General features: G+C 41.8%; 1 protein-coding gene across 2 annotated transcripts in view; it reads left to right on the top strand.

Moving 5' to 3' along the window:
* Nucleotides 1-12,542, top strand: part of CDH23 (cadherin related 23) — a 1,221,584-nt gene that overhangs the window by 1,167,227 nt on the left and 41,815 nt on the right. For both annotated transcript variants that reach the window (XM_088472189.1, XM_088472187.1), the window contains 3 exons: nt 5,799-5,919; nt 6,153-6,232; nt 7,814-7,854. In XM_088472189.1, the coding sequence (XP_088328315.1) occupies nt 5,799-5,919; nt 6,153-6,232; nt 7,814-7,854 (242 nt within the window). The remainder of the gene's footprint in view (nt 1-5,798; nt 5,920-6,152; nt 6,233-7,813; nt 7,855-12,542) is intronic.

Raw genomic sequence — 12,542 nt, 5'->3', positions numbered from 1 at the left:
CTCCCAAAATCACAGACTTGGGCTGAAGCCCAGGGCTCTTCTCCTCACCCCTGGGCTGTGGGTATGGGGGTAATAAAGTGGAAAATCAAAGTAAACTGTTGTATTTTACAGTGGAACTACAGGTGCCATCATGCCTGCCCTTTTGCAATTGTGGAACTACAAGTGCCAGCAGATGGCCGGCACCTGTACCTCCACTGTAAAATAAATAGTTAAACAAGGACAGTACACACACACCATATACAGTAAAAGTTTAATACACACATACCCCACTCACACATACTTACCTGCTGCCAGATGTTCCCATGAAGAAATCCGTGAGGAATGACCTGCAAAAGAAAATCCTATACTCACCTCCATCCTCGCGCTGGTCTCCATAGCATCCAGGGGGGTCTTTGCAAAAAAAACAAACTGAGTGCCCGATCCATATACTTACCATTAGCAGTGTATGTGTGTGACCACATACACCGCTAACCGGCTCCGACTGTTCAGTGAGAACCGTCAGGAGCCGCCAGCCAATCAGCAGCCGCTCTATAGTTAGCGGCTGCTGATGGGCTCCGGCTCCTGACAGTTCCCTCGTGGGCTGGTCAGTGTGTCAGGAGCCGAAAGCCAATCAGCAGCCGCTAACTGTAGAGCGGCTGCTGATTGGCTCTGGCTCCTGACTCACTGAACAGCCCACGTGGGAACTGCCAGGATCCGGAGCGAATCAGTAACCGCACTACAGTTAGCAGGTGCTGATTGGCTGGCAGCTCCTGACAGTTCTCACTGAATAGTCGGGAGCCGGTTAGCGGTGTATGTGGTCACACACATACACCGCTAATGGTAAGTACATGGATCGGGTACTCAGTTTGTTTTTTTTGCAAAGACTCCCCTGGATGCTATGGAGACCAGCGTGAGGATGGAGGTGAGTATAGGATCTTTTTTGCAGGTCATTCTTCACAGATTTCTTCATGGGAACATCTGGCAGCAGGTAAGTAAGTGTGTATTAAACTCTTACTGTATATAGTGTGTGTAAGGTCTTTTTTTTAACTGTTTATTTTACACTGGAGGTATGGGTGCCAGCTGCCTGCTGGCACTTGTAGTTCCACAAGTGCCAAAGGGCAGGCATGCTGGAACCCGTAGTACCACTGTAAAATACAATAGTTTATTTTGATTTTACACTTTATTACCCCCCTACCCACAGCCCAGGGTTCCGGGGAAGAGCCCCGGACTTCAGCCAAAGCTTGGGTTTTCGGGAGGGGGGTCCCCTTTTTTGGTCCCCACCTCCCCTGAGATCCACCCGGCTTGGCTTGAGCGACTTGGGATGAGAATGCTTTGGCCCTGTAGACCCGGTGATAGGGTCTCCGGGCTGTGACATTACACCCCGGTCGTTTTGGGTCCGGTGCTGGTTTTAATTATAGGGGGACCCCTACGCATTTTTTTCCCCCTATAATTAAAACCAGGACTGACCAGCAGCCTGGTGCTGGTACCTAAATTATGGAGAACCTTACTCGTTTTGTTCCCCGTAATTTTATGTACCAGGACAGGCTGACAAATCCGGGGCTGGTTAGGCTTTTGGGGGGTGACCACACGTCAATTATTTTTTTTTTAATTAACCCTTCTTTAACAGGTAGAGCACACAAGCAGCCTTCACATATCTCACTGATATGTGCAGACTGCTTGCTCGGCTGAGTTTTCCAGAGAGAAAACACTGAAATCTCGGGTGAGTAATCTCATCTAAACTCGGCTGAGAAATCTCGATCTGCTTCGCCATCAGAAAACTCACTTTCAGCTAAACTCACTTCTTTGTAAATTTGCGAGTTGTTAAAGGGTAAACTCACCCGAGTTTCAGTGAAACAAAGTGAGTTTGAAAAAATAAAAACTCGACCAAACTTGATTCTTAAACTGGGCATTCACTATACAATTTACTGTCAGATATCTGTCCAATCTGGCTGGTTGGAATAAAACCTGGTAATGTATGGGAGCAAATGACAGTCGATCATACAGTTTTAAACACTGAGAATAGGACAAAAAAATTGTTCAAATTAGTTAAATTTGTGTGTTTTAACCAATTTGTCTGCACAACCATTTTTGGCTATTACCAAGTTTTAATTCCAACCAGCCAGATTGGACAGATATCTGACAGAAAATTGTATAGTGGATGCCCAGCTTAAGTAAATTTACCCCAAGGTGTGGAAGTTGTAAGTGTAAACCCGAACTGATGCTGGATGAGCCAGAAAATCAGTGGAGGAAGTCCAAACCAGCCAATAAGTGTTGCAAGTCTGTATAAAAAATATTTGAATCTCTCATATACGCGCCAATAGAAGTTTCCCAAAAGAAAATAATTAGCTTTCTTTCGATCTTCAAAAATGTATGATATGTTGATTTCAGGCATTTTATGCTAATAAACAGCCTGAGTGAGTCATTGAGGGAGGCCAGCAGCATTTTTATTTTACACATATTTATCTGTAATCACGAAAGGTTTGCATTTGTCTTGGCAATCCAACATGAAATAGAATATTGTACTGATGATATCTACATTTCATTCTGTGGAAATACAGTAATATAACAAAATAGTTTCTAGTAATTACAGGTAGCACATGTATAAGAACCTGTTGTGTAAACCTGTGAGAGCATTGCTCTAGTTCATCTGTATTATTTTCCGTAAAGAGGAAAATATAAATATAATTGAAATATTTATCTAGCTAACATTGGCCCTCATTCAGAGCCGCTCGTTAGCGGCAGTACGCTCGTTCCGAGCGATGTTTGCACATCTGCGCATGCGTACGCTTTTTAGTACGCATGCGCGAACCAGTCAGTGCGGCCGAAAATCCTTTGTACGCTATATAGCGAGTGCCTGCTATTTTGAGTGACAGAATGAGGCGTATGTGGGTGGTAACAGGGGAAGGTGCTTGAAAATGGGGAGTGGAGATCCGAACGCAGGCGTGCTTAAAGGTCAAAATGGGCGTTTTATGGGTGTGTATATTTAAAACAGCAGCGTCATTGACCACGTCACTGGGTTATTTTATAGCCAGAACTGCTCGCAAATTTGTGGTAGCAAACACCAACCACAAGAATAGCGAGCAGTTCATACGCTGGTCGATGTACTCGATTAATCTAATAAATAGCGGACATGACGTAGGATGCGTGCGGCCAGGGGGCGTTTTTAACAAATAAACGAGCGTATGTTTTGCTCGTTCGTTCAGACTTAGAGGTGTGAACAGACTGCAATGTGCGTACGGATCATTTGAATAGCCACCCCTTGTTTTTAAACGAACGACCGCAAATAGCGAACGGCTCTGAATGAGGGCCATTGTCTGCTAGAACTATATTTAGCATTGTCGAGAAGTTGGAATATGTATGCATTTAGAACCTGATTCTGAGTTTCATGCAACTGTGCCAAAACTCCACCAGCACTGAACAGAAGTCTAATTCAAGCATCCGCCCCCATCAGTGACATCACAAGGGGGGTGCGGGCCACACCCGGGTGTCACCCGCCGAGGGGTGACACCAGGGTGCTGGCTCCCCATCAGTGGCAGGAGCTAAGGTGCTGCGCTGTAGCATTACGTGCAGAAATCGGCTCCTGTCACAGTGAGGGAGCCGGCACTCCGCACCTCCAGCACTCCCCACCACCCCAGTGATGATACCCATGGAATGGGCCGAGGTTCGGGCCGCGAGGCCACGGACCCCCCAGAGACCACGCCCCCCTTTGGGCAGCACGCGCATGGCATCCCTCCCCGCAGCGGGTGTCGCAGCAGGGAGGGCTCCCAGCTCAACAGTATGTCCACTAGAGCAGCTGTCATCACTATTATCGGCACTTACACCTACCCCAATCTAGATACAAGACATATGACGGACATAAGTTTCCCTCAGATTTTGCATGACTCAGAATATGGTGTGAGTTCTCTTGTGTGTGTGACTTCAGTTGCCACACAGTAACTCCCATTTCATGGACAGAAAGAAACTGCCACACTGCATCTGACTGAGAATTGCTCTGAGCTATGTTATGATGTGTATGTTAGATGCTGCACATGTACAATCTATGCTCTGATATACGTTATTATGTGTATGTTAGATGCTGCACATGTACAATCTACGCTCTGAGATACGTTATTATGTGTATGTTAGATGCTGCACATGTATAATCTACGCTCTGAGATACGTTATTATGTGTATGTTAGATGCTGCGCATGTACAATTTATGCTCTAAGATACGTTATTATTTGTATGTTAGATGCTGCGCATGTACAATCTATGCTCTGACATACGTTATTATGTGTATGTTAGTTGCTGCGCATGTACAATCTATGCTCTGAGATACGTTATGATGTGTATGTTAGATGCTGCGCATTTACAATCTACGCTCTGAGATACGTTATTATGTGTATGTTAGATGCTGCACATGTACAATCTACGCTCTGAGATACGTTATTATGTGTATGTTAGATGCCGCACATGTACAATCTACGCTCTGAGATACGTTATTATGTGTATGTTAGATGCTGCGCATGTACAATCTATGCTCTAAGATACGTTATTATGTGTATGTTAGATGCTGCACATGTACAATCTACGCTCTGAGATACGTTATTATGTGTATGTTAGATGCTGCACATGTACAATCTACGCTCTGAGATACGTTATTATGTGTATGTTAGATGCTGCGCATGTACAATCTATGCTCTAAGATACGTTATTATGTGTATGTTAGATGCTGCGCATGTACAATCTATGCTCTAAGATACGTTATTATGTGTATGTTAGATGCTGCGCATGTACAATCTATGCTCTGAGATACGTTATTATGTGTATGTTAGATGCTGCGCATGTACAATCTATGCTCTAAGATACGTTATTATGTGTATGTTAGATGCTGCGCATGTACAATCTATGCTCTAAGATACGTTATTATGTGTATGTTAGATGCTGCGCATGTACAATCTATGCTCTGAGATACGTTATTATGTGTATGTTAGATGCTGCGCATGTACAATCTATGCTCTAAGATACGTTATTATGTGTATGTTAGATGCTGCGCATGTACAATCTATGCTCTAAGATACATTATTATGTGTATGTTAGATGCTGCGCATGTACAATCTATGCTCTGAGATACGTTATTATGTGTATGTTAGATGCTGCGCATGTACAATCTATGCTCTGAGATACGTTATTATGTGTATGTTAGATGCTGCGCATGTACAATCTACGCTCTGAGATACGTTATTATGTGTATGTTAGATGCTGCGCATGTACAATCTATGCTCTAAGATACATTATTATGTGTATGTTAGATGCTGCGCATGTACAATCTATGCTCTAAGATACATTATTATGTGTATGTTAGATGCTGCGCATGTACAGTCTACGCTCTGAGATACGTTATTATGTGTATGTTAGATGCTGCGCATGTACAATCTATGCTCTAAGATACGTTATTATGTGTATGTTAGATGCTGCGCATGTACAATCTATTCTCTAAGATACGTTATTATGTTATGTTCGATGCTGCGCATGTACAATCTATGCTCTGAGATACGTTATTATGTGTATGTTAGATGCTGCGCATGTACAATCTATGCTCTAAGATACGTTATTATGTGTATGTTAGATACTGCGCATGTACAATCTATTCTCTGATACGTTATTATGTTATGTTCGATGCTGCACATGTACAATCTTCAAAAAAAAATGCTAGATGCAGCCGCTTTTGGTCTAGCAGGAGACTCAGAATCAATTGTTGTTAAGTTTGTATGAACTTTTCCTAATACATCACAGAATAATTTATTGTTTGTTGCGATCTATATTTATATTTCTCCAAGAGTTATACAGATGATTGATGAGAATAAAGAACAATTGCGTAATCTCTTCCGCAACTACAACGTTTTGGATGTACAACCAGCCACGGCTCCGGCTGCTGCAGAGGACCTGACGGCTTTGCAGGTATGAGTTCTCTTTGATTTATTTACTTCATACCTGTTTTGAAAAAAAGAAGAGATAAAAATGTTCCTACAATAAATGTCTGCTATTTCTATTAAAATAACGTGTAGGTTATATTTATGCTTCAGTTGTGCCATGAAGTTTTCCCTTTTAAAAGGAATAGCTGTAACTTTATCTAATGTTTTCATTACTTTTATGAATCACAATTGTGTACGTATATATTTTTGTATTTGCAGATGGCAATCATTATATTGGCTATACTCCTGTTCCTAGCTGCCATGTTATTTATCTTTATGAACTGGTACTATCGGACTGTGTAAGTAATGCACTGACATACTGCAAGTTCCTATCCAAGTGTCATGCTGGTGATGTCCCTGTTTATGTATAGCAAAGACATGGGGGGTTTCTACAGAGGAGGGGGCCCGTGTGCAGTCTCCGACGGCACTAGAGTGTGGCTGTCGTGGGGCTGGTGCAAGTTTTCATGGTGCGTCTCATAGGCACCAGTGGATCATTTAACAATCGTCAGCCAGTAATAAATACACCTGTCCACCAACTAGGAGATCTGGAAAACATGCAGTGTTAGGGGAGCACTGCTATAGACCATCAATAGGGTCAGTTATTATTACTGTATAATAATACACTATCCAGTACATAAGGAGACCACTATGTACATATATGTCCAGGGCAGTGCTAGGTTCTTCTGCTGCTCCCCCAGACTCCCGGCCTTGCTCTAATACTCTGGAATGGTGCCCACATCTGAAATAGAAACATTCTGCTCAGGCAGGATGGCCTACTGCCGTATCTAATGGCTTACTGTGATTCCTGGTCCTGTATATGCTGGAATTATTACACACAATACACTTTGTATGACGCATATTAAAGCTGGATAAGTGCTAATTATGCCCTCTTCATGGACTGGCCACACTCTAAAATCAAGCATTTGGAAACCCCCCTCTCGAGATCCTACCTTTGCCACAGCGTCTACAGACTGCTAAAGTGGGCATCTCAGTCCTTGCACATTCAAACACATGTTTGTACACCAGGGGAAGGGCTGATACTTTCATTAGCATAGAGTCGCAGACGCAAAAATGGCAAATAAGCAGCAGTATGGCAGCTTTAATAGCCAGGGTATTCAGTATACAAATAAATAGTTTTGTCCAATTATTATGTGATCTGATGTTGATATCTATTGAGAATGAGATATGCAAGTTTATCTATACAACTTTCTGAGAATTAGTCCTCTAAAGAAAGACTGAAGGGACATATGCTATAAATATTGAATGATAAATAGGCCCCTTTGTATTTAGTATGGTGTTGGTAATATGCTTTCTCTTATTTGAAATCAGGTCATGTCACATCTACAATTATAAGGATCTATTACTCCCACCAGCAATGACTGGGTGCTGAATTGTTTAGCACCAAATATCAGTAGATTCATGGCAGTTAACATTGAAGCCGTTACAAGTTCTGTATTCTTCTAATAAAATATAGAAATATGTTCCTGGAAACATGTTTGCTGGATCTATGGTGATTTGAACCTATCTAGCCTCAGAACTCTCTGGCCATTCCCCTTGTGGATGTGATTACACCTCTACAGTTGCTTATATGTGATCAATATCCTGAAAGGCTACTGAGTGTCAGTCCATACACTGTGGTTAGTAAACATGCTCATTTGGTTTACTTTTACACTTGCAGGCACCCAAATTGATTCTCAATAATTCCAATAACAAGATTATTATTTGGTTTCTGTTTTTTTTTTATATTGTATGGGGGACAGGCTGGGTAACAGGAAATGGATCTACTGTATGTATTCAGCACACGCATATCGGCTTTTTTATGTTTCTTTTTCCTGATGACGTAACATTAATGTGATTCTCTTTGTGATTAAATTATACAGACACAAGAGGAAACTGAAAGCGATAGTGGCTGGATCCACTGGTGAGTTCTGCTCTTGTTATTGGAAATTGGAAAACCAAAACACTTTTAATATTGACTTAATGCATCAATGTGGGTTTTTTTTGTTAGTAGATAACATTGGTGCTTTCTCATCACTGTGTGAAGTTGACCTTTAAATGTCATTTAAATATTTGTCTAACGTAATTTCTGTAATACGGTAATGTGTGGGTGTGGTATGTTATGTCGACATTCAGAATGTCAAGATCAGAATATCGACATGGTCTGAATGTCGGCATTCAGAATACCAACTTAGGCCCGTATTCATTTTGGAGCGAAAAGCCGAAATGACATCATTTCGCCAGGCGGAAAAGTATCGCCGTATTCAAGGCAGGTGGTTTTTTCACGATTTTTTAAACTTAACTTTAGCAACTTGCAAATATGCTGGCCCCATTTTCAAGAAGCCAAGCTATTGGGTGCAGAGCAAATGTTAGCCTTGAGGTTGTTGGAAGAAATGACCACATGCAAATGTTGTTTGCATTCACTAATTGTTTAAATAAACTTTTGACATCATGACCATGTCAACATGTTACATATCGACATAACTCCTATGGCCCGTCTTCAATAAGTTTCGCACCCGCGATACTTTTTCGCCTCCCGGACTTTCCGCCTACTTCGCCTGTTTTGCAGGTGGAAAAGTATCGTGTGCGTGCCCGCGTATACCCGTATTCAATTTGAAAGTACCCAAAAACGGGACCCGGCAAAATTGAAACAAGTGGAAATTCATGTCAGATTTGAGGAAATCAGCCTGACACCCCCCAAAAGATGCTCTGACATGGGGGTTCCCTATGGTACCCCCGATTTGGTTTGCTGGAGGTGTTTGGTGTTTTTAAACGGACTCAATAGCTACTAAATAGCGTTTTTGTATAAGTGGTGGAGAATAGAATTCAGGAGGTTTTTTTGCAGAAAATAACTTATCCCAGCAAATTTGGGGTACTTGAAAATGGGGGCCAGCATATTTGCAAGTTGCTAAAGTAAAGTTTAAAAACTCATGCAAAATCCTCCTGCTGCAAACCCCTGCAATGAAAAAAACACCTGCGGCATACTTGGGGACCTCCCTAGAGTCTAGTTCGCTAGTTTTTAACTTTGTCCCCCAACATCTTTTTTTTGCCCCCAAAATGAAAGTGTTTTTGTGGGGTGTTCTTAAGTGTTTTTTTTTTGTTTTTTTACACAGTTTACCTTTGGGGGACTGTCTGAAGGCCTTGTGGGGGTTCCCGCAACGTTGCACCCCCAAAACCCCAATTCTGTACTTTTTTCCACCTGCTATTCATAGGCGAAACATTTTCGCCTGTTACATTGCATTGAAAGTCTTTCAAATTGAATACGGTGATACTTTACCGCCTGGCGAAATGACGTCATCGCCAAAACTTTTTCTGCTTTTCACTCCAAATTGAATACGGGCCTATGTTTGCCTTTGAGTATGCATCTCTATGCTCACACCCATCCACATGTCTATACTTCTAATGCAGAGTGATAAAAGTACCGTATATACTCGAGTATAAGCCGAGTTTTTCAGCACATTTTTTGTGCTGAAAAAGTACCCCCTCGGCTTATACTCGAGTGAAGTGTGTAGCGCTGACCGGACGGAGTACGGTCAGCGCTACACAGCACAAACACACAGCCGCCGGAGCCGGCAGCTATGTGTTTGTTGTAATCGGCAGCCGCTGAGAGTCTGTCAGACTCTCATCGGCTGCTGCTGCTCCCAGTGCGGGAGCCATCTTCCGGCTCCAGCAGTAGGTAATGGGAGAGACATCATGAGTAATGACGTCTCTCCCATGTAAAGCGGCCGGAAGAGCTGTTAGCGGTGGGACCAGGAGCGGGGGTTTCAGGTAAGTGATTTTTTTTTTTATTCTTATTACGTCTCTCTCTACTGGGGGGGGCGACTACAGTGGGCGATTACTACAGGGGTCACTACCAGGGGTCACTACCAGGGGGCGATTACTACAGGGAGCACTACCAGGGGGGGATTACTACAGGCGGCACTAAAAGGGGGGATTACCACTGGGGAACTACCAGGGGGGGATTACTACTGGGGGGACTAAAAGGGGGGGATTACCGCTGGGGGCACTACCAGGGGGGGATTACTACTGGGGTCACTGAAAGGGGGGGATTACCACTGGGCGGACTACCAGGGGGGATTACTACTGGGGGCACAACCAGGGGGAATTACTACTGGGGGCACTACCAGCTGCCTCATTTCCCACCCTAGGCTTATACTCGAGTCAATAAGTTTTCCCAGTTTTTTGTGGTAAAAGTAGGTACCTCGGCTTATATTCTGGTCGATTTATACTCGAGTATATACGGTATCACTTTCTTCTTCATACACGTGTTTGTACTGAATAATTCCTGAACCTTTTGCCATGTCTTCATGATTTCATGCATTATGATTGGCAGATTAGATATGTGCATCAACAAGTAGGTGTACCTAATACAATGAACAGTGTTTGTGTACTCTGGGCCTTTGAAAGTGTAAATAATTTATTCACATAAAAATGACCACATAATTCTTCATAGAAATATGTTCAACTGCTGGAGAGTACTATTTCTGAAATAAGAATAAGTACCAGAGCAACTGTGTTGAATGTAGTGTGAGAACGAGGATTTTGAACTGTGTAAGTGTCCCTTTTTGGACTTCCTCACTTCATGTGATATCAGGGACAACCTGGTCCATATGTAAAAGAAAAGATCTAATTAGAAATCATTCTTTGGGGTTTATGTATCAAGCAGTGAAAAGCGTGGAGCAGTGGAGAAGTTGCCCATAACAACCAATCAGCTCCTACCTATTATTTTATAGACTGTACTTGATAAATGCTACTGCTAAGCTGAGTGGTTGCTACGGGTAACTTCTCCACTGGTCCACTTCTCCACTTTTTTCACTGCTTGATACATAAACCACTATACCTGGTGCGAGGTCATTTATTTATGTATACAGGTACAATTGTAAAGTGCAATGAAATCTGAAATATGTTGCTTTTATGCAGCTTCCTCTTTTAGAAATAGTTTTAACTCCAAGGGAAAAACTATAGAAACTGCAGCTATTCAGTATTAACTGAAAGCCTCAGCGATCCTGTCGCTTGTGAGGATTGAGTGGGTTTATGTAAAGAATATATAAGGAAAAGGAAAACTTTTATAAAATATATATATATAATATAATTATGTACTATATAAAATGATCTCTTAAAGCTATGCCACTGGACTAGGTGTCAGTTGTACTCTGACACTATGTATAAAACAAAAAAAGAAAACATTGTGCTATTGTTAGAAGGTGACTAATAAATTTAGCATTAAGTGCCCGCACGTGTGAGGCAGGTACTGTATTGCTTAATACATTTTTGCGATCTTGCAATGTAATTCTGCAGTGGAATACAAATGATCACCCAGTTGCTAGGTGAGGTGTTCCGGACTCTGAGCGTACTGGAAGTGCCCTTGTAGGTGATGCCTTTATGAAGCAACATGGTACAGTATTTACACGTGTGAGGCAGGTACTATATTGTTTAATATATTTTTGCGATCTTGCAATGTAATTCTGCAGTGGAATACAAATGATCACCCAGTTGCTAGGTGAGGTGTTCCGGACTCTGAGCGTACCGGAATTGCCCTTGTAGGTGATGCCTTTATGAAGCAACATGGGACAGTATTTACACGTGTGAGGCAGGTACTATATTGTTTAATATATTTTTGCGATCTTGCAATGTAATTCCTAGAACAGTGATCTATAGATTTGTATATGAGGAGGATTTGCTGGTTTGTGCTATAGCAATGCTGATGCTTGTTTGGAGTGTCGCTGCTGAGTTGTATTGCAATGGCTATTTAGTAGCTGGTGGTTTCCTGGGAGCACATATCTTTATCTGTTGTCTGGTGATATGGCAGGAGCTGGTCTTGAGAAAAGTCCGTGTATGGACTGAAACATCGACCAAAGGCTATCGCTATCTACATGGATGTTACAATAAAATGATGAGTAAATTTTCAAAATGTTTAAAGAGCCTGGTGAGTGCACTTTTGTTCTGAATATTATGGCTTTTCCCCGTGGACTGGCTTAAGTATTTGCACCCCAGCTGATGCATTTTCTATAGAGTGAGTGCTACTCTATTTTCTCTATATATGTTTGAGGATTCAATTGGATAAATACCCTCTGAGTGTGCACTCTGAAACGGTTAGTTGGATTTTTTCTGGACTAATTATGGAATACATTTCTGGAGATTTTTTGAATGACTTTCTATTGGGAATTTTTCCTGTTTTTTGGCTCTGGACATATTGTGGACATTTTAAACATTTTTTTCTTTAAAAAGTGTTTTTGAGTTGTATTTTTATTTATTATAATTTTTGGGTGGGTTTATATTTTAGATTAATGTGGCCCAATCACCATGCTTGAATAAATAGTATAACATTGTCCTTCTATATCTATTTGGTCAGTACATTTGTGGTGAGAGTTTAAGATATACATTTTTTAAAATATGGCACAGGGTTTTCTTTGCTAGATAATGATTCTTTAAGTGAAGCAGAGAATATACAGATTAGTTTAACAGATGATGTCAGTAAAGGTGAGGCGTTCCGGACTCTGAGTGTACCGGAAGTGCCGTGGAAGGTGATGCCTTTATGAAGCAACATGGGACAATATTTACACGTGTGAGGCAGGTACTATATTGTTTAATATATTTTTGCGATCTTGCAAT

The sequence above is a fragment of the Taudactylus pleione genome, unplaced genomic scaffold (assembly GCF_031769625.1).
Source record: "Taudactylus pleione unplaced genomic scaffold, aTauple2 ptg000121l, whole genome shotgun sequence".
In the NCBI taxonomy this organism is placed as follows: domain Eukaryota; kingdom Metazoa; phylum Chordata; class Amphibia; order Anura; family Myobatrachidae; genus Taudactylus; species Taudactylus pleione.
The sequence above is the reverse complement of the archived record's forward strand: the minus strand, read 5'-3'. Positions and strand labels throughout refer to the sequence as shown.